Raw genomic sequence first — 23055 nt, forward strand, 5'->3', positions numbered from 1 at the left:
CAGCCCTATTTTTAAAAATGTATTATCATCAATACCATTCATTCTTTACAACTCATAATTTCCATACAAACTCAAATAGTGGTATTTTAATTTACACAAAACAAAAACCCCAAACAAAACCTCAGGGGAGCATCTTCCCTCCCCGTCATCCTACAAACTACCTTTCCCTATCTCCCCATCCCTAATCTATCCCCTTACAAATCTAAATGACACCCAGCCCTAAACCCCCCTTCCACCTCTCCCGGGCAGCATGCTGCCCCCACTTCCTCTCCTCCCTCTTCATCCTCCCCCTCAAATCTCCTTCCACCCTCCTCACTATTCCTTTCACCCCCCAATCTCTCCCTGTCTTCACCATGTTCTGCCTGGCTTCCCACAGCCCCCGTTTAAAGAGACTCATGAGAAGCCAGAGCAGAAACCTGTCCCTATCCGTCCCTCTCGCTCTCCCTACACCTCTCTCTAACCTGGCCCACGTCAATACAAAATCCCCCCTTACCAAACCTAACAACACCCGTGCCCTAGCCCATACTACTCCGGCAAAGGCACAGTCCCAAAAGACATGGCGCACAGTCTCCTCCCTGCCACAAGAAGATCTTGGACAGGTGGGGGATTGCACCAAACTATACCGGTACATGATGGAACGTACCGGCAAGCACTTATGGAGGCTCAACCAATTCAGGTCCTTGAGCCTGTTGTCAAGACCCCGCGCCTGCACTCCCTCCCAGACCACTTCCGAGATGCCCACTACAGGCGCCGGACTCCCTGCCTTTCTGACCTCCTCGTACAGGTGCCTGTGATCTAAACCTACTCGGGCAACTTCAACCTCAGGGTGCTCACGCAGCCACTTGGCCGCATGACCAAAGTGCCACGGCAGCTGTTCCGCCCGAGGACCGTGTTAGACCACACCATTACGCTTCTCGCCTGATACGAGAAGAACACCCGCAGGAGGTAACCGGACGGGTGTATCACTGGATGAGCAAGCTCCGTTAACAAGAAAGAAACAAAAATTGCGTCCAGCTTGAGGGGGAAATGTGGTACCCCCTACCTCCCTCCCCGATGGGACAAAGCATGCGTGCCCTGGCGACCCACTCGCACCTGCCACTCCACATGAACTGAAACACAAGCCTCACTAGAGGCCTCCTCAGACTAGCCGGCAATGGGTAGATGTACGCCAAATACAAAAGAGACGGCAACACATCCACCTTTAGAACCAGGACTTTGCCCATAAAAGACAAATACCTAGCCTTCCACATTGCTAGCTTCCTCTGTACCACTGCGATACGCATGTTCCAGTTTAGCGTCGCTGAGCCGGAGGTCTCAAAATGGACCCCGAGAATCCTCAGGGCCCCCTCACAGAGAGATAACCCCCCGGGCACATCCGTTCTACCGCGCCATCTTCCGAAAAACTTGACGGAAGACTTTGCATGGTTCAGAACTGCTCCCGACGCTCGGGTGAAATCCCCAAAGATGGCAAGGGACCTTGTCAGGCACGAGTCCTTGCACAGCAGCAAGGAAGTGTCGTCGGCGTACTGCGTCATCTTAACACGCAGCCCACCACTTCCAGGGATCAACAAGCCTTCCACCCCTGTGTCTGCCCTAATGGCAGCCCCCAGAGGCTCCATGTACAGAACGAAGAGGAGAGCCGAGAGTGGGCACCCCTGCCTGACCCCAGACGAGAGGTCAAAAACGTCACCCAAGTGACTATTTACACTAACTCGGCACCCCGCTCCGACATATAATGTACGAATCCATCCTATGAACTTCTCCCCAAATCCTAATCGACCTAACACTCTGAATAAAAATGATCTATTCACGCGATCAAAGGCTTTCGCCTGATCTAGCGCTGCTACCATTAAAGGCAGCCCTCTATCTTCAACCCAAGCGATGGAGTCCCTGATTAACTGTAGGTTCCATCTAATAGAGCGGCCCTCTACCCCGCACGTCTGATCCTCATGGACGACGTAGGGAAGGGCTGTGCGCAACCGGTCTGCTAAAACCTTTGCAAGTAGCTTGTAATCTACACACAGCATGGTCAACGGCCGCCAGTTGCCAAGGTCTGTTACTTCCCCCTTCTTATATAAAAGTGACAGCACACCAACAGCCATTGATCCCCCCGGGACCCCCGTCTCAAGGATGGCCTTCAAGACTTCGAGGACCACTGGTCCAAGTATACCCCAAAACTTGAGATAAAACTCAGCCGGCAGCCCATCTATCCCAGGCACCTTCCCTTTTCCCATCCTCCTAAGAGCGCTCTCAACCTCTTCTAGTGAGATCTGGGCCTCCATCACTTCTCTAATGTCCTCCGGCAACCGCCTGGACAAGTGTTCTAAAAACACATTTCCCTGCTCTACATCTATTTCCCTTTCCTTAAATAAACCTTGGAAATGATCAGTTGTCACCCTGACCATATCCTCTGGTTCTCTAACTATACTACCATTTTCTTCCCTAACGCCATGCATTACCTTCCTACTCTGTCTGGCCCTAACCGAATTAAAGAACATAGCAGAACAAGTCTCATTGTGTTCTAGAAAGCCACTATGCGCACGCTCCAGGAAAGCTCGAGCCTTCCGCTCCTGCAACTCCCTGAGCTGCGCCTTTAGGGTTGCGGATCTCTCCCAGTCAAACGACCCGCCAAGGTTGCCTGCCTCGTACTCGAGTTCAATTAACCTTTGGATACGATCCACCTCCCTCCTCTCCTCCCTTTTTTTCCTCTTGCAATATCCTATTATAAAAGCCCTAATCCTCACCTTAACTAAATCCCACCACTCTAACACCCCCTCGCACATGAACCGGAGACCCTCAAGCCTCCAAAAGAAACCATAAAACCCGTCAACAAAAGCCTGCTCCTCCAGCACATCCCGATCTAGCTTCCAGTACCCCCTACCAAAGAGGCAGACTGGCGACCCCACCTGCAGGAGCACCCCGTCGTGATCCGAAAAGAAAACAGGCAACAGCCGCCCAGACAACTTACCCAAAGACCTGGGTACAAAAATATAGTCGAGCCTCCGCTCAACCCCCCTGGAGTTGCGCCATGTAGGACCGTCCATTTTCGGAGTAGTGTGCAGACCACCATCTATCAGACCATGGCAAGCCATTAGCCTGGCAATGGCTCCTGCACTGCTATCCCCCCCTCTTCCTAAATCTGTATTAAAATCCCCCCCTAATTTCACTAATTTCCTATTTGTGACACACAGGGGCGTCAGACAGTCCACCATCTCCCTCCTGTCTGCCACCACCTGTGGTCCATACACCACCACTAATCTAAAATTACAATCCCTTATCGTGACATCCACCCCTATAACCCTCCCCTGCATTACCACAAAAGAATCCTCCACTTTAACCTCCCTGTGCCCACACAAAATCCCTACCCCCGATGAGTGCACCCCCCCAACACCCCAAACCGACTCCCCCTTGTCCCACTCCCTCTTAAACCTATTAACATCCCCTCCATCCCTCAGGTGAACCTCCTGTAAAAAACAAAAATCAAACCCCACACCCTCCAAATAACTAAAAACCGCCCTCCTCTTAACACCATCCCTTAAACCCCTTACATTTAAACTAACAAAAGTAAAATCAGACCCCATGAAAGAATAAAATAAAAACATGTAATACACTCAAATTCTAAACCCAGACAGAAAAAAACAAAAACAGGAGACTCACCCGATGCTCCCCTGCTCCATATCTACCAGTGATGACACCATCTGTACTCCCAACATCCCCCCCTCTTCCTCCATCTCACCAACCCAGGATGCAGGAATAGTGTTTGGCTCCGGGGTGCCCTGCACCCTGGGTCTACCCCCACAATCCTCCCCCTCCCCAGTGCTGCAGCTGGATTGGAAAAAATTCGGGGAGGCTGAGTCCCCAAACAAAAAACTCCCCACCTCCTCCTGTACCCAGTCCTGAGTCCTGTTAGGTGTGTCCCCACCCAACAGATATTGAGAGCCTGTGGAAACCAGCAGCAACCCAGAGGTTTCTCCCACCCCCATCACTCTCTTGGCCATCCCCTCCCTCTCACTGTCGGCCAATCGCTCCCTCCTCTTCATTCTCTTCTTCGGTGATGACGGCAGTGGAGAGATACCAACCCCCCCCCCCCCCCCGCCAGCTCCTCCACCAGGGCACATTCCCCCCAGTCCACTTGCTCTTCCACCGTCTCCTTCTCCACCACTCCTCCATCGCTTTCTTCTCTCTCATGCTCCTCCACTCGGTTGCCGTCTTCCGCCGCTTTTCCTGGTTCTCCTACTCCCGTGCCTTCCGTTTCCTTCTCTCTTCCTTCCGCCGCTTCTTGCTCCTCCTCCTTCCTTGTGGCCTTCCCCTCTGGACCTGTACTCTGATCATGAGGCGTGCTTCCTTCCCCTCCTCTTCTTCCCCCATCCCCCGCCCCTGCTCCCCCCCCAGCCGCAGACGCATATGACCGCTGACGGGCCGGGCACCCCCGCCACAGGTGTGCTGACGAGCCACACCCATGGCACGTCTTAGGCTTGTCACAATCCCTCGCCTCATGATCCTCAGATGCACAAAATCTGCATTTTCTTGTACTGCATGAGGCGAATATGTGACCGTAGGCCATACAGCGTCTGCAAAATGGGGGCTGACGTGCATAAAACAACGTCCCCCTGTCAGCCCCTAGGGAGAACATAGCAGGAGGATGGAGGTAGCCACCATGTCCCTTTGGGTCCTCTCTGAGGAGGGCCTGGAAACCTCTCCTCCCATTCCAAAACCCAAGGGAGTCTTTGAGGTGCCTTACTGAGGAGACGTTATCCATATATCTCCCCAGAAAAGCCCTCACCTCTTCGTCCTTAACGTAAGGGTTGTAAATGTTGACAGTTACAACCCTAAAATTATTCTTCGCCAGGCTTGTTATTTCGTAGTGGCACATCGGCCTCTCACCTCCCACTGCTCTTGCCCTTCTCAGGGTATCATCGTGTTTTGCCTCTGTATATAGTGCCACGTCGTATGCTCCCTCCAACGAGTTGCCTTGGAAACAAAACACGTCCTTCACCGTCAGCTTTAGAATCCCCATCAATATTATCCTTCCAAAAGATTCCTGTCCTAAAGGCTCCATCTCCTTTTCCTTCCAAGCAAACCTAATCGTGTTAGCCAGCCCAATCCCAGGGACCGACCGTGTTGATGTATTTAGCACCATCTCCGCAAGGAGAATGGCGCTCGTTCTCTTCTCTTCCAAAACAAGTGAAAAGAAAAAACCAAAGTGACTGAGCCTATCTGGTGCAACAAACACAGAGACAGGAACAATCACCCACGAAACACTCAAAGAATATGGCTGCCTAAATATGGTTCCCAATCAGAGACAACGATAAACACCTGCCTCTGATTGAGAACCACTCCAGGCAACCATAGACTTTCCTAGACTACTATACTACACCACAATCCCATAACCTACAAAAAAAACCTAGACAAAACACACCACATAAATAACCCATGTCACACCCTGGCCTGACCAAAATAATAAAGAAAACACAAAATACTAAGGCCAGGGCGTGACACACAAATAAAGGCCTGTTCATTGAAATGTTTCAAATTTATCTTGTTGATAAAACGAGGTTTGGATTGAGGCATCCGTATACCCCTGACACATGCAAAGGGACAGTGGTCACTAATATCCAGCAAACACCCCACTTCCAGCATATTTCTCTGGAGTATTTGTAAATATGGGTCCTTTAAGTTTGTTTAGCTGGAATGGAGTGTTCGTATATGGTATATTTGACTGTGATATGTGGTTGTCTAATCTATCTTAAAATGAATGCACTTGCAGATGTCATATCTTAATTTGACCCCGTTTTTCAAAGCTGGAAAATAGAGAGAGAGAGAGAGAGAAAGAGGGGGGGGGTTGAAACAGCAGGTTCGGGACAAGGTCACACGTCTGGTGAATAGGTCAGGGTTCCATGTCTGACCAGCAGAAACTGGATGTATCGATACTGATATGATTGAAAGAAAGGGATAGCTGCTCTCGGATCAGTTTACTCCCTTCAAATATTTCCTTAACATTATAATTTTTTCAAAATACTGACAAGGGATAAGCTCCTAGAGAGATATTAGCACCTATGGCTTATTTTCTTGCTTACCCAATAAAAATGCACAATATCACAGATTTGGCACATCATTGTGTAAATGTTAGGCTACACGTCATTAAATATATTGAGACAACTTACTTAACCTAAATAGAACTCAATTGATTGAGACAATTATTATTTGTCTCTCTGAAATAAAACCATCAAGTGATAGATTTTAAACAAATATGTCTGTCATTTAAACAACCCCATGACATGTTTAGATTGTAGAAAAACACAAACATTTCTTTAATAATTTTTTTAAACAATAAAAGCTAGTTTACCAACATTTCTGAAAACGTATGACATTCTGGAATGAAACTCTTCTTATGTTTCCCCATCTGAGCTCAGAGTAGATGAGAGATGTAATTTGTGTCTCTGTTGTGTTGAAGTCCAATCAAGCAGGAGAGACCAGCCTTCCCTGTACCCAGCTGTGTGTCCATGAAGAGTGATCGGTCTATGCGTCAACCTATAGTGTTTAGAGAGGGAGACTTTTCACCTGAACAAAGGTAAGAAGAAATCAAAATCAAATAAATTCAAATTGTATTGGTTACAATCGCCGAATACAACAGGTGTAGTTGTAGACCTTACAGTGAAATGCTTACTTATGAGCCCCTAACCAACAATGCAGTAAAAATAAAAATAAAAATGAGAGTAAAAACTATGCTTAATAAGTAGTTAAAGAGCAGCAGTAAAATAACAGTAGCGAGACTATATACATGGGGGTATAGGAACAGAGTCAATGTGTGGGGGCATCGGTTAGTTGAGGGAATATGTACATGTAGGTAGAGTTATTAAAGTGAAAATGCACAGATGATAACGACAGAGAGTAGCAGCAGTGAAAAATGGGGGGGGGGGCAATGCAAACCGTCTGGGTAGACATTTGATTAGATGTTCAGTAGTCTTATGGCTTAGGGGTAGAAGCTGTTAAGAAGCCTCTTGTACCTAGACTTGGTGCTCCGGTACCAGTAGCAGAGAAAACAGTCTATGACTAGGGTGGCTGAAGTCCTTGACAATTTTTAGGGCCTTCCTCTGACACCATCTGGTATAGAGGTCCTGGATGGCAGGAAGCTTGGATCCAGTGATGTACTGGGCCATTCGCACAACCCTCTGTAGTGCCTTGCGGTCGGAGGCCCGAACAGTTGCCACACCAGGCAGTGATGCTACCAGCCAGGATACTCTCGATGGTGCAGCTGTAGAAACTTTTGAGGATCTGAGGACCCGTGACAAATCTTTTCAGTCTCCTGAGGGGGAATATGTTTTGTCGTGCCCTCTTTACAACTGTCTTGGTGTGCTTGGACCATGTTAGTTTGTTGGTGATGTGGACACAAAGGAACTTGAAGCTCTCAAACTGCTCCACTACAGCCCTGTCGATGAGAATGGGGACATTTTTGGTCTTCTTTTTCCTGTAGTCCACAATCATCTCCTTTGTCTTGATCACATTGAAGGAGAGGATGTTGTCCTAGCACCACACATCCAAGTCTCTGACCTTCTCCCTATAGGCTGTCTCGTCGTTGTCGGTGATCAGGTTGACACTGTTGTGTCATTTGCAAACTTAATGATGGTGTTGGAGTCGTTCCTGGCAATACAGTCATGAGTGAACAGGGAGTACAGGATGGGACTGAGAACCCACTCCTGAGGGTCCCCTGTGTTGAGGATCAGCGTTGCGGATGTGTTGTTACCTACCCTTACCAGCTGGGGGTGGCCCGTCAGGAAGTCCAGGATCCAGTTGCAGAGGGAGGTGTTTAGTCCCAGGGTCCTTAGTCTTCCAGCTGGTGCTCTCATGCATGGTTCAGTGTTATTTGCCTTGAAGCGAGCATAGAAGTAGTTTAGCTTGCCTGGCTCGTGTCACTGGGCAGCTCTCGGCTGTGCTTCCCTTCGTAGTCTGTAATGGTTTGCAAGCCCTGCCACATATGACAAGCTTTACAGCCGGTGTAGTAAGACTCGATCTTAGTCCTGTATTGATGCTTTGCCTTTTTGATGTTTCTTCGGAGGGCATAGCAGGATATCTTATAAGCTTCCAGGTTAGAGTCCCGCACCTTGAAAGCGGTAGCTCTAGCATTTAGCTCAGTGCGGATGTTGCCTGAAATCCATGGCTTCTGGTTCGGGTATGTAGGTACGGTCACTGTGGGGATGATGTCATCGATGCACTTATTGATGAAGCCGATGACTGATGTGGTGTACTCCTCAATGCCATCGGAGGAGTCCCAGAACATATTCCAGTCTGTGGCAGAAAAACAGTCCTGTAGCTTAGCATCTGCCTCATCTGACCACTTTTATATTGATCTAGACACTGGTGCTCCCTGCTTGAATTTTTGCTTGTAAGCAGAAACCAGGAGGATAGAATTATGATCAGATATGCCAAATGGAGTACGAGGGAGAGTTTTGTATGTGTGTGGAGTAAAGGCGGCCTGGATTTATTTTCCTCTGGTTGCACATTTAACATGCTGATAGAAATTTGGTAAAACAGATTTAAGTTTCCCTTCATTAAAGTCCCCAGTAACTGAAAGCGCCGCCTCTGGGTGGGCATTTTCTTGTTTGCTTATGGCGGAATACAGGTCATTCAATGCGTTCTTAGTGCCAGCCTCAGTCTGTGGTGGTATGTAAACAGCTATGAAAAACACAGATGAAAACTTTCTAGGTAGATAGTATGGTGTACAGCCTATCATGAGATACTCTACCTCAGGCATTCAATAGTTCGAGACTTCCTTAGACATCGTGCACCAGCTGTTATTTACAAAAATACATAGTCCGCCGCCCCTTGTCTTACCAGACTCCGAGTCCGTGAAGCACAAGATTCTACAATTTTGAATGTCCCGTTGGTAGTTTAATCTTCCGCGTAGATCCTCGATTTTATTCTTCAAAGAATGCACTTTTGCTAGCAGAATGGAAGGAAGTGGGGGTTTATTCGATCGCCTACGAATTCTCAGAAGGCAGCCCACCCTCTGGCCCCTTTTTCTTCATCTCCTCTACATGCAAATCACAGGGATCTGGGCTCCCGAGAAAGCAGTATATCTGTCATGTACTGTCATGTTGTGTCTTGTTTCTGTCCTTTCCCTTCACCCTGTCTCCCTCTGCTGGTCGTTGTTAGGTTACCTTTTCTCCCCCTCTTTTCCCCAGCTGTGCCTTGTCTCCTCCTAACTACCTCGTCACCCCTTTTCCCACCTGTTCCCTTTTTCCCTCTGATTAGGTCTCTATATCTCTCTCTGTTCCTGCTCCTGTCCTTGTCGGATTCTTGTTTGTGTGTCTCATGCCTGAACCAGACTATCATCGTGTTTGCTGCAACCTTGTCCTGTCCTGTCGGAATCTACCTGTCCATCTGAGCCCACGTGTGTTTATCATTAAAAGAAACTCTGTTTGTTAATTCGCTTTTGGGTCCTCATTCACGCACCTGACAGAAGAATCCGACCAAGAATGGACCCAGCGACTTCGGATCCTCTCCACTCAGCCGTCGAGATCCAGGGAGCGATGCTAGGCAGACACGAGCAGGAATTGTCTGCTGCTCGACATGCCGTTGAGACCCTGGCCACCCAAGTCTCCAACCTCACAGAACAGGTTCACCATCTCCGCCTCGATCCACCGGCCACTTCCAGGGCTTTCGAATCTCCGGAGCCCAGAATCAATAACCCGCCGTGTTACTCTGGGGAGCCCACTGAATGCCGCTCGTTCCTCACCCAGTGTGATATTGTGTTTTCTCTCCAGCCCAACACTTACGCCAGGAGCACTGCTCGTGTCGCCTACGTCATATCTCTCCTTACTGGACGGGCTCGTGAGTGGGGCACGGCAATCTGGGAGGCAAGGGCTGAGTGTACTAACCAGTATCAGGACTTTAAGGAGGAGATGATACGGGTTTTTGATCGATCTGTTTTTGGGGAGGAGGCTTCCAGGGCCCTGTCTTCCCTATGTCAAGGCAATCGATCCATAACAGACTACTCTATTGAGTTTCGCACTCTTGCTGCCTCCAGTGGCTGGAACGAGCCGGCTTTGCTCGCTCGTCTTCTGGAGGGTTTCCGCGCAGAGGTAAAGGATGAGATTCTCTCCCGGGAGGTTCCTTCCAGCGTGGATTCCTTGATTGAACTCGCTATTCGCATTGAGCGACGGGTTGATCTTCGTCACCGAGCTCGTGGAAAGGAGCTCGCGTTCTCCGTTGCCCCCCTCTCCGCATCACTACCATCTTCCTCTGCCGGCTCGGGAGCTGAGCCTATGCAGCTGGGAGGTATCCGCATCTCGACTAAGGAGAGGGAACGGAGAATCACCAACCGCCTCTGTCTCTATTGCGGTTCTGCTGGTCATTTTGTCACTTCATGTCCAGTAAAAGCCAGAGCTCATCAGTAAGCGGAGGGCTACTGGTGAGCGCTACTACTCCTGTCTCTCCTTCAAGATCCTGCACTACCTTGTCGGTCCATCTACGCTGGACCGGTTCGTCAGCTTCCTGCAGTGCCTTAATAGACTCTGGGGCGGAGGGCTGTTTTATGGACGAGACCTGGGCTCGGGAACATGACATTCCTCTCAGACAGTTAAGGGAATCCACGGCCTTGTTCGCCCTGGATGGTAGCCCTCTCCCCAGGATTCAGCGTGAGACGCTACCTTTAACCCTCACTGTTTCTGGTAATCATAGCGAAACCATTTCTTTTTTAATTTTTCGTTCACCTTTTACACCTGTTGTTTTGGGCCATCCCTGGCTAGTTTGTCATAATCCTTCCATTAATTGGTCTAGTAATTCTATCCTCTCCTGGAACGTCTCTTGTCATGTGAAATGTTTAATGTCTGCTATCCCTCCTGTTTCCTCTGTCTCTTCTTCACAGGAGGAGCCTGGTGATTTGACAGGGGTGCCGGAGGAATATCACGATCTGCGCACGGTGTTCAGTCGGTCCAGGGCCACCTCTCTTCCTCCACACCGGTCGTATGATTGTAGTATTGATCTCCTTCCGGGAACCACTCCCCCCCGGGGTAGACTATACTCTCTGTCGGCTCCCGAACGTAAGGCTCTCGAGGATTATTTGTCTGTAGCTCTTGACGCCGGTACCATAGTCCCCTCCTCCTCTCCCGCCGGAGCGGGGTTTTTTTTTGTCAAGAAGAAGGACGGGTCTCTGCGCCCCTGCATAGATTATCGAGGGCTGAATGACATAACAGTGAAGAATCGTTATCCGCTTCCTCTTATGTCTTCAGCCTTCGAGATCCTGCAGGGAGCCAGGTTTTTCACTAAATTGGACCTTCGTAACGCTTACCATCTCGTGCGCATCAGGGAGGGGGACGAGTGGAAGACGGCGTTTAACACTCCGTTAGGGCACTTTGAATACCGGGTTCTTCCTTTCGGCCTCGCTAACGCTCCAGCTGTCTTTCAGGCATTAGTCAATGATGTCCTGAGAGACATGCTGAACATCTTTGTTTTCGTTTACCTTGACGATATCCTGATTTTTTCACCGTCACTCCAGATTCATGTTCAGCACGTTCGACGTGTCCTCCAGCGCCTTTTAGAGAATTGTCTTTTTGTGAAGGCTGAGAAGTGCACTTTTCATGCCTCCTCCGTCACATTTCTCGGTTCTGTTATTTCCGCTGAAGGCATTAAGATGGATCCCGCTAAGGTCCAAGCTGTCATTGATTGGCCCGCCCCTAAGTCACGCGTCGAGCTGCAGCGCTTTCTCGGCTTCGCGAACTTCTATCGTCGTTTCATCCGTAATTTCGGTCAGGTGGCAGCTCCTCTCACAGCCCTTACTTCTGTCAAGACGTGCTTTAAGTGGTCCGTTTCCGCCCAGGGAGCTTTTGATCTCCTCAAGAATCGTTTTACATCCGCTCCTATCCTTGTTACACCTGACGTCTCTAGACAGTTCGTTGTCGAGGTTGACGCGTCAGAGGTGGGCGTGGGAGCCATTCTTTCTCAGCGCTCCCTCTCTGACGACAAGGTCCACCCATGCGCGTATTTTTCTCATCGCCTGTCGCCGTCGGAACGTAACTATGATGTGGGAAACCGCGAACTGCTCGCCATCCGGTTAGCCCTAGGCGAATGGCGACAGTGGTTGGAGGGGGCGACCGTTCCTTTTGTCGTTTGGACTGACCATAGGAACCTTGAGTACATCCGTTCTGCCAAACGACTTAATGCGCGTCAGGCGCGTTGGGCGCTGTTTTTCGCTCGTTTCGAGTTCGTGATTTCTTATCGTCCGGGCTCTAAGAACACCAAGCCTGATGCTTTATCTCGTCTCTTCAGATCTTCAGTAGCCTCCACTGACCCCGAGGGGATTCTCCCTGAGGGGCGTGTTGTCGGGTTGACTGTCTGGGGAATTGAGAGGCAGGTAAAGCAAGCGCTCACTCACACTCCGTCGCCGCGCGCTTGTCCTAGGAACCTTCTTTTCGTTCCCGTTCCTACTCGTCTGGCCGTTCTTCAGTGGGCTCACTCTGCCAAGTTAGCCGGCCACCCTGGCGTTCGGGGTACGCTTGCTTCCATTCGCCAGCGTTTTTGGTGGCCCACCCGGGAGCATGACACGCGTCGTTTCGTGGCTGCTTGTTCGGTCTGCGCGCAGACTAAGTCCGGTAACTCTCCTCCTGCCGGCCGTCTCAGGCCGCTTCCCATTCCCTCTCGACCGTGGTCTCACATCGCCTTAGATTTTGTCACCGGACTGCCTTCGTCAGCGGGGAAGACTGTTATTCTTACGGTTGTCGATAGGTTCTCTAAGGCGGCTCATTTCATTCCCCTTGCTAAGCTTCCTTCTGCTAAAGAGACGGCACAAATCATCATCGAGAATGTTTTCAGAATTCATGGCCTTCCGTCAGACGTCGTTTCGGACAGAGGTCCGCAATTCACGTCTCAATTTTGGAGGGAGTTTTGCCGTTTGATTGGGGCTTCCGTCAGTCTCTCTTCCGGCTTTCACCCCCAGTCTAACGGTCAAGCAGAACGGGCCAATCAGACTATTGGTCGCATCTTACGCAGTCTTTCTTTTCGCAACCCTGCGTCTTGGTCAGAACAGCTCCCCTGGGCAGAATACGCCCACAACTCGCTTCCTTCGTCTGCGACCGGGCTATCTCCTTTTCAGAGTAGCCTCGGGTACCAGCCTCCGCTGTTCTCATCTCAGTTCGCCGAGTCCAGCGTCCCCTCCGCTCAGGCTTTTGTCCAACGTTGCGAGCGCACCTGGAAGAGGGTCAGGTCTGCACTTTGCCGTTATAGGACGCAGACTGTGAGGGCTGCTAATAAGCGTAGAACTAAGAGTCCTAGATATTGTCGCGGTCAGAGAGTTTGGCTCTCCACTCAGAACCTTCCCCTTAAGACGGCTTCTCGCAAGTTGACCCCGCGGTTCATTGGTCCGTTCCGTATTTCTCGGGTCATTAATCCTGTCGCAGTTCGACTTCTTCTTCCGCGATACCTTCGTCGCGTCCACCCGGTCTTCCATGTCTCCTGTATCAAGCCCGTTCTTCGCGCCCCCGCTCGTCTTCCCCCCCCCCCCCCCCATCCTTGTCGAGGGCGCACCCATCTACAGGGTCCGCAGGATTTTGGACATGCGTCCTCGGGGCCGTGGTCACCAGTACCTCGTAGATTGGGAGGGGTACGGTCCTGAGGAGAGGAGTTGGGTTCCCTCTCGGGACGTGCTGGACCGTGCGCTGATCGAGGATTTCCTCCGTTGCCGCCAGGTTTCCTCCTCGAGTGCGCCAGGAGGCGCTCGGTGAGTGGGGGGGTACTGTCATGTACTGTCATGTTGTGTCTTGTTTCTGTCCTTTCCCTTCACCCTGTCTCCCTCTGCTGGTCGTTGTTAGGTTACCTTTTCTCCCCCTCTTTTCCCCAGCTGTGCCTTGTCTCCTCCTAACTACCTCGTCACCCCTTTTCCCACCTGTTCCCTTTTTCCCTCTGATTAGGTCTCTATATCTCTCTCTGTTCCTGCTCCTGTCCTTGTCGGATTCTTGTTTGTGTGTCTCATGCCTGAACCAGACTATCATCGTGTTTGCTGCAACCTTGTCCTGTCCTGTCGGAATCTACCTGTCCATCTGAGCCCACGTGTGTTTATCATTAAAAGAAACTCTGTTTGTTAATTCGCTTTTGGGTCCTCATTCACGCACCTGACAATATCATTCACGTCTGGCTCGTTAGACTCGTTAAAGGAAAAAAAGGATTCTGTCAGTCCGTGTGAGGAATCGCAGTCCTGATGTCCAGAAGTTATTTTCGGTCATAAGAGATGGTAGTGGCAACATTATGTACAAAATAAGTACAAAATTAAGTTACAAACAACGCAAATAAAAAATAAAAAAAACACAATGGGTTGGGGACATGTAAAACGTCATGCCTTCTTCTCCGGCGCCATCTTTAACATGGTCATGGTCAGTGAGTTAAATAGCACTGTCTCTAGTCATTTCTCCTCCCCAATTTTCCCATTTATTTTGTTGTTTTCATAATCCGTGTTCTAATCCCTTTTTCCATGTTCATAGTCCTAAAACAATATCAAACAAACACAACATTCCCATCAAATCAAATCAAATGTATTTATATAGCCCTTCTTACATCAGCTGATATCTCAAAGTGCTGTACAGAAACCCAGCCTAAAACCCCAAACAGCAAGCAATGCAGGTGTAGAAGCATGGTGGCTAGGAAAAACACCCTAGAAAGGCCAAAACCTAGGAAGAAACCTAGAGAGGAACCAGGCTATGAGGGGTGGCCAGTCCTCTTCTGGCTGTGCCGGGTGGAGATTATAACAGAACATGGCCAAGATGTTCAAATGTTCATAAATTACTAGCATGGTCAAATAATAATAATCACAGTAGTTGTCGAGGGTGCAGCAAGTCAGCACCTCAGGAGTAAATGTCAGTTGTCTTTTTATAGCCGATCATTAAGAGTATCTCTACCCTCCTGCTGTCTCTAGAGAGTTGAAAACAGCAGGTCTGGGACAGGTAGCACATAATGTGAACAGGTCAGGGTTCTATAGCCGCAGGCAGAACAGTTGAAACTGGAGCAGCAGCACGGCCAGGTGGACTGGGGACAGCAAGGAGTCATGATGTCAGGTAGTCCTGAGGCATGGTCCAAGGGCTCAGGTCCTCAGAGAGAGAGAGAGAAGAGAGAAAGAGAGAATTAGAAAGAGCATACTTAAATTCACACAGGACACCGGGTAAGACAGGAGAAGTACTCCAGCTATAGCAAACTGACCCTAGCCCCCCGACACATAAACTACTGCAGCAGAAATACTGGAGGCTGAGACAGGAGGGGTCAGGAGACACTGTGGCCCCATCCAATGATACCCTGGACAGGGCCAAACAGGAAGGATATAACCCCACCCACTTTGCCAAAGCACAGACCCCCACACCACTAGAAGGATATCTTCAACCACCAACTTACCATCCTGAGACAAGGCCGAGTATAGCCCGCAAAGATCTCCGCCACGGCACAACCCAAGGGGGTGTGCCAACCCAGACAGGAAGATCACGTCAGTGACTCAACCCACTCAAGTGACACACCCCTCCTAGGGACGGCATGAAAGAGCACCAGTAAGCCAGTGACTCAGCCCCTGTAATAGGGTTAGAGGCAGAGAATCCCCGTGGAGAGAGGGGAACCAGCCAGGCAGAGACAGCAAGGGCGGTTCGTTGCTCCAGACCCTTTCCATTCACCTTCACACTCCTGGGCCAGACTACACCCAATCATATGACCCACTGAAGAGATGAGTCTTCAGTAAAGACTTAAAGGTTGAGATCGAGTCTGCGTCTCACACATGGGTAGGCAGACCATTCCATAAAAATGGAGATCTATAGGAGAAAGCCCTGCCTCCAGCTGTTTGCTTAGAAATTCTAGGGACAATTAGGAGGCCTGCGTCTTGTAGCATACGTGTAGGTATGTACGGCAGGACCAAATCGGAAAGATAGGTAGGAGCAAGCCCATGTAATGCTTTGTAGGTTAGCAGTAAAACCTTGAAATCAGCCCTTGCCTTAACAGGAAGCCAGTGTAGGGAGGCTAGCACTGGAGTAATATGATCAAATGTTTTGGTTCTAGTCAGGATTCTAGCAGCCGTATTTAGCACTAACTGAAGATAATTTGGTGCTCTATCTGGGTAGCTGGAATGTAGAGCATTGCAGTAGTCTAACCTAGAAGTAACAAAAGCATGGATTAATTTTTCTGCATAATTTTTGGACAGAAAGTTTCTGATTTTTGCAATGTTACGTAGATGGAAAAAAGCTGTCCTTGAAACAGTCTTGATATGTTCGTCAAAAGAGAGATCAGGGTCCAGAGTAACGCCGAGGTCCTTCACAGTTTTATTTGAGACAACTGTACAACCATCAAGATTAATTGTCAGATTCAACAGAAGATCTCTTTGTTTTTTGGGACCTAGAACAAGCATCTCTGTTTTGACCGAGTTTAAAAGTAGAATGTTTGCAGCCATCCACTTCCTTATGTCTGAAACACAGGCTTCTAACGAGGGCAATTTTGGTGCTTCACCATGTTTCATCGAAATGTACAGCTGTGTGTTATCCGCATAGCAGTGTAAGTTAACATTATGTTTCCGAATGACATCCCCAAGAGGTAAAATATATAGTGAAAACAATAGTGGTCCTAAAACGGAACCTTGAGGAACACCGAAATGTACAGTTGATTTGTCAGAGGACAAGCCATTCACAGAGACAAACTGATATCTTTCCGACAGATAAGATCTAAACCAGGCCAGAACTTGTCCGTGTAGACCAATTTGGGTTTCCAATCTCTCCAAAAGAATGTGGTGATCGATGGTATCAAAAGCAGCACTAAGGTCTAGGAGCACGAGTACAGATGCAGAGCCTCGGTCTGACGCCATTAAAAGGTCAAGAGCAGTCTCAGTGCTATGATGGGGTCTAAAACCAGACTGAAGCATTTCGTATACATTGTTTGTCTTCAGGAAGGCAGTGAGTTGCTGCGCAACAGCTTTTTCTAAAAAGTTTGTGAAGAATGGAAGATTCGATATAGGCCGATAGTTTTTTATATTTTCTGGGTCAAGGTTTGGCTTTTTCAAGAGAGGTTTTATTACTGCCACTTTCAGTGAGTTTGGTACACATCCGGTGGATAGAGAGACGTTTATTATGTTCAACATAGGAGGGCCAAGCACAGGAAGCAGCTCTTTCAGTAGTTTAGTTGGAATAGGGTCCAGTATGCAGCTTGAAGGTTTAGAGGCCATGATTATTTTAATCGTTGCGTCAAGAGATATAGTACTACAACACTTGAGTGTCTCTCTTGTACCTAGGTCCTGGCAGAGTTGTGCAGACTCAGGACAACTGAGCTTTGGAGGAATACGCAGATTTAAATAGGAGTCCGTAATTTGCTTTCTAATGATCATGATCTTTTCCTCAAAGAAGTTCATGAATTTATCAATGCTGAAGTGAAAGCCATCCTCACTTGGGGAATGCTGCTTTTTAGTTAGCTTTGTGACAGTATCTCCGTGTTTGTTTGTCTGTGTGTGAGTGTGTGTGCACTCACTGGATGAGGAGATGTAATCTCATGTTTTTTTCAAAGAAACCAACAGGATCGATCAGAGATTTTCAGTGGTCAGTCTTCCCAGAGTCATCAAACAGACCTGGCCTCCATATTCAGTGTATGTGGTACTGTTACATACATTTGATTTTGTTTACCTCAAGTAAAGATGATCTGTCAATCATTCATTAATGTGTGAATGAGAAAGCTTTTATTTTCTTGCTTAACTTATTTACTTTATTTATTTCAGTTGCTTGAAGAGAATATTATGACATTTGTGAAGAATGAGCTGACAATGTTCAAGAGGATTCTTAGTCCAGGAATCCCAGAAGGCTTTGAGAGTCAGAAGCAGGATAAGGAAGTGGTGGACGCTGAAGATGAGAAGCAGGAGAGCAGTGCCAGAGAGGGGGCTCTGAAGATCACATTGCACATCCTGAGGAAAATGAACCAGAAGGAGCTTGCTGACACACTGGAGAAAAGTAAGACCTGTCTGCCTAATGTGGAATGCTATTTTATAACAAATATTTAAAAGCTGTAGCTAAAGTACAGCTAAAGTAGCTGTGTAACTCAATGGCATTGTAGCAGCCTTAACACAACACCTAGTGACTTCATCAAGTAGCAGGAGGGATGTGTTAGAGAGAGAGAGAGACCACATGAACAATACCATCAATAATACCATTAATAATATAATCAGTCACACCAGTGTGTAACGCAATATGAAGAAATTACAAATTTATACAGGTAGTTAATATAGTAAATTATTATAATATCCAACTTTATAGCACAGTCCTATAACACTGTAGGCATTAAAACAGAAGTAATATTAATATCCCTGTGTTATTTCTTCATTCAGATGAGCTTGCTGTGATATACAAACGTGAACTCAAATCTAATCTAAAGAAGAAGTTTCAATGTGTATTTGAGGGTATCGCTAAACAAGGAAACCCAACACTTCTCAATAAGATCTACACAGAGCTCTACATCACAGAGGGTGGAAAAGGAGAGGTCAATAATGAACATGAGCTGAGACAGATTGAGACAACAACCAGGAAACAAGCAAGACCAGAGACTCCAATCAAATGTAACAACATCTTCAAACCCTTAACTGGACAAGACAAACTTATCAGAACTGTGCTGACAAAGGGAGTTGCTGGCATTGGAAAAACAGTCTCTGTGCAGAAGTTCATCCTGGACTGGGCTGAAGGAAAAGCAAATCAGGATGTTCAATTTGTATTTTCATTCCCTTTTCGGGAGCTGAATTTAATAAAAGGGAAAAAACACACTTTAATTGAACTTCTCAATCACTTCTCAATGGAAACCAAACAATCAAGGATCTCCAATTATGACAAGTACAAAGTTCTGTTCATCTTTGATGGTTTGGATGAGTGCCGACTGCCCCTAGACTTCCAGAAGAACAAGATCTGTTGTGACGTCACAAAGTCAACCTCAGTAGATGTTCTATTGACAAATCTCATCAAGGGAAATCTGCTTCCCTCTGCTCTTCTCTGGATAACTACCCGACCTGCAGCAGCCAGCAAGATCCCTTCGGGTTGTGTTGACCAGGTGACAGAGGTACGAGGGTTCAATGACCCACAGAAGGAGGAGTACTTTAGAAAGAGATTCAGTGATGAGGATCTGGCCAGCAGAATCATCTCGCACATAAAGACATCAAGGAGCCTCCACATCATGTGCCACATTCCAGTATTCTGTTGGATTTCTGCAATAGTCCTTGAACATATGCTGAAACATAAGAGAGAAGAGATGCCCAAGACTCTGACTGAGATGTACACACACCTTGTGGTGTTTCAGACCAAACAAAAGAATGGCAAGTATCTTGGGAAAGAAGAGACCGATCCACACTGGAATAAAGAGAGCATTCTGTCACTGGGAAAACTGGCTTTTCAACAGCTTGTGAAGGGAAATATAATGTTCTATGAAGAAGACCTGAAAGAGGCTGGCATTGATGTCAATGAAGCCTCAGTGTACTCAGGATTGTGCACACAGCTCTTTAAAGATGAATGTGGGCTGTACCAGGACAAGGTGTACTGCTTCGTACATCTGAGCATTCAGGAGTTTCTGGCTGCTGTATATGTGTTCCTCTCATTCATTAACAACAATGAAAATCTAATGGTCAAACCTCAATCAATGCCCAGTAACTTTTTTGCGCTGTTCAGAAACAAGCATGACGTTACTTTCTACAAGAGTGCTGTGGATAAAGCATTACAAAATGAGACGGGAAACCTGGACCTTTTCCTCCGCTTCCTTCTGGGCCTCTCACTGGAGTCCAATCAGAAGCACTTACGAGGTCTACTGACAAAGACAAGAAGCAGCTCACAATGCCATGAAGAAACAGTCAAGTACATCAAGGAGAAGATCAGGGAGAATCCCTCTCCAGAGAGGTGCATCAATCTGTTCCATTGTCTGAATGAACTGAATGACCATTCTCTAGTGGAGGAGATCCAAAGCTACCTGAGATCTGGAAGTGTCTCCTGTGAAGAACTCTCACCTGCACAGTGGTCAGCTCTGATCTTTGTGTTGCTGACTTCAGAAAAGGAGCTGGATGTGTTTGACCTGAAAAAATACTCCAGATCAAAGGAAGGTGTTCTGATGCTACTGCCAGTGGTCAAAGCATCCAAAGCTGCTCTGTGAGTCCATAAAATGACATTTAAGTACTAGTCATCAGAAATAAATATTCAGTTTCGAGAAAATATATATTTTTGAAAAACATATTTAAATCAATGCTTTGATTTGACATTAGTCAAAAACAACAGGACGGAACATGAATTTATGTGTTGTTTGTGAGAATAAACCATATGCATCTGCCATTGTCCTTCTCACTACTGTTGTTAAATTAACAGTGTGTTTGTGAAATCATGATGATCTCTATGTCAGGCTGTCTGGCTGTGGAGTCACAGAGGAAAGCTGTACTTCTCTGGCTTCAGCTCTGAAGTCAAACCCCTCACACCTGAGAGTTCTGGATCTGAGTAACAATGACCTGAAGGATTCAGGAGTGAAGCTGCTCTCTGCTGGCCTGGGGAATCCCCGCTGTAAACTGGAGACTCTGAGGTCAGTATTCCTGTATTTGGTCAACATGTGATAACTTTTCACCAGATCCACGTGTTTTACCAGGCACACGTAGTCCATAAATCAATCAAATGTATTTATAAAGCCCTTCTTACATCCGCCGATGTCACAAAGTGCTGTACAGAAACCCAGCCTAAAACCCCAAACAGCAAGCAATGCAGGGGTAGAAGCACGGTGGCTAGGAATAACTCCATAGAAAGGCCAGAACCTAGGAAGAAATCTAGAGAGGAACCAAGCTATGAGGAGTGGCCAGTCCTCTTCTGACTTCTGACTGTGCCGGGTGGAGATTATAACAGAACATGGCCAAGATGTTGGTTCACCAACTACTTCTCAGACAGAGTTCAGTGTGTCAAATCGGAGGACCTGTTGTCCGGACCTCTGGCTGTCTATATTGGGGTTCCACAGGGTTCAATTCTTGGGCCGACTCTTTTGTCTGTATATATCAACGATGTCGCTCTTGTTGCGGGTGATTCCCTGATCCACCTCTACGCAGACAACACCATTCTGTATACACCTGGCCCTTCTTTGGAAACTGTGTTAACTAACCTCCAAACGAGCTTCAATGCCATACAACACTCCTTCCGTGGCCTCCAACTTCCCTTAAACGCTAGTAAAAACCTAATGCATGCTTTTCAACCGATCGCTGCCCCCACCCGCCCACCCGACTAGCATCACTACTCTGGACGGTTCTGACTTAGAATATGTGGACAACTACAAATACCTAATTGTCTGGTAAGACTGTAAACTCTCTTTCCAGACTCATGTTAAACATCTCCATTCCAAAATTAAATCTAGAATCAGCTTCCTATTTCGCAACAAAGCCTCCTTCACTCACGCCGCCAAACATACCCTCGTAAAACTGACTATCCCACCGATCCTCGACTTCGGCGATGTCATTTACAAATTAGCTTCCAATACTCTACTCAGCAAACTGGATGAAGTCTATCACAGTGCCATCCGTTTTGTCACCAAAGCCCCTTATACCACCCACCACTGCGAATGCTTTTGTCGGCTGGCCCTCGCTACATATTCGTCGCCAGACCCGCTGGCTCCAGGTCATCTATAAGTCTATGCTAGGTAAAGCTCCGCCTTATCTCAGCTCACTGAGATAAGTGTCGATAACAACACCCACCCGTAGCACGCGCTCCAGCAGGTATATCTCACTGGTCATCCCCAAAGCCAACACCTACTTTGACCGCCTTTCCTTCCACTTCTCTGCTGCCAGTGGCTGGAACAAATTGCAAAAATCGCTGAAGCTGTAGACTTGTATTTCCCTCACTAACTTTTAACATCAGCGATCTGAGCGGCTAACCGATCGCTGCAGCTGTACATAGCCCATCTGTAAATAGCCAACCCAATCTACCTACCTCATTCCCATATTGTTTTTTATTTACTTTTCTGCCTTTTTGCACACCAGTATTTCTACTTGCACATCACCATCTGCTCATCTATCACTCCAGTGTTAATCTGCTAAATTGTAATTACTTTGCTACTATGGCCTATTTATTGCCTTACCTCCTCACGCTATTTGCACACACTGTATATAGGCTTTCTTTTTTTCTATTGTGTTATTGACTGTACGCTTGTTTATTCCATCTGTAACTCTGTGTTGTTGTTTGTGTCGCACTGCTTTGCTTTATCTTGGCCACGTCGCAGTTGTAAATGAGAACATGTTCTCAACTTGCTTACCTGGTTAAATAAAGGTGAAATATAATAAAATAAATAAAAATGTTCAAATGTTCATAAATGACCAGCAGGGTCAAATAATAATAATAACAGTGGTTGTCGAGGGTGCAACAGGTCAAGCACCTCAGGAGTAAATGTCAGTTGGCTTTTCATAGCCGATCATTCAGAGTGTCTCTACCGCTCCTGCTGTCTCTAGATAGTTGAAAACAGAAGGTCTGGGACAGGTAGTCCACACCAAATGTGTTTGGACAGTGAAGCTTATAGTTTTAAATTTGGCGCTATGCTCCAGCAATGTTTCATATGAATGCTACCTTTAATTTGAGGTTAATGGTGAGAGGTTAGCATGTTTTGTTTTAGCCTCTGTAACTCTCTCACTCATTATTATTCATGATTCATTTTATTAATCATGGCATCATCAGGATGAATTTCTGTATTTTTTAGAAACATTTTATCTATTCACTTCTAAATAAAATTACTCTGGCCGTCATCCACCATTCAGTTACTATTGGGCAAAACAGAAACCAAAACACAACCAGATCAAGCCTGTTGTAGTCTCTGTGTGCAAGGAATATGTTACCAAATACTAAACTTTTGACTACATTAATACACTATAAGTGAATTGGCCAGAATACTCATGACTTATTCAATTGAAGTATGAAGTAATGAAGTAATTTCATTTCTAAATGGTCAAACAAATATGTATGAAAATACCCTCAAATTAAAGGTGACATTATATACTGTCAGCTCATATGAAACATTTGGTCTGAAATCTAAATTGCTGGAATATAGAGCCAAATGTAAAAAGTTAGCTTAATTTCC

At 47.1% G+C, this 23055-nt stretch overlaps 1 protein-coding gene across 1 annotated transcript in view; it reads left to right on the plus strand.

Moving 5' to 3' along the window:
* The window catches only part of LOC110485300 (NACHT, LRR and PYD domains-containing protein 12), a 50544-nt gene that overhangs the window by 11401 nt on the left and 16088 nt on the right, over positions 1-23055 (plus strand). Inside the window, exons 4-8 of the mRNA XM_036939240.1 lie at positions 6455-6571; positions 17509-17587; positions 17717-17945; positions 18320-20111; positions 20359-20532. Coding sequence (XP_036795135.1) covers positions 6455-6571; positions 17509-17587; positions 17717-17945; positions 18320-20111; positions 20359-20532 — 2391 coding nt within the window. The remainder of the gene's footprint in view (positions 1-6454; positions 6572-17508; positions 17588-17716; positions 17946-18319; positions 20112-20358; positions 20533-23055) is intronic.

Source organism: Oncorhynchus mykiss, chromosome 12, assembly GCF_013265735.2.
Source record: "Oncorhynchus mykiss isolate Arlee chromosome 12, USDA_OmykA_1.1, whole genome shotgun sequence".
In the NCBI taxonomy this organism is placed as follows: domain Eukaryota; kingdom Metazoa; phylum Chordata; class Actinopteri; order Salmoniformes; family Salmonidae; genus Oncorhynchus; species Oncorhynchus mykiss.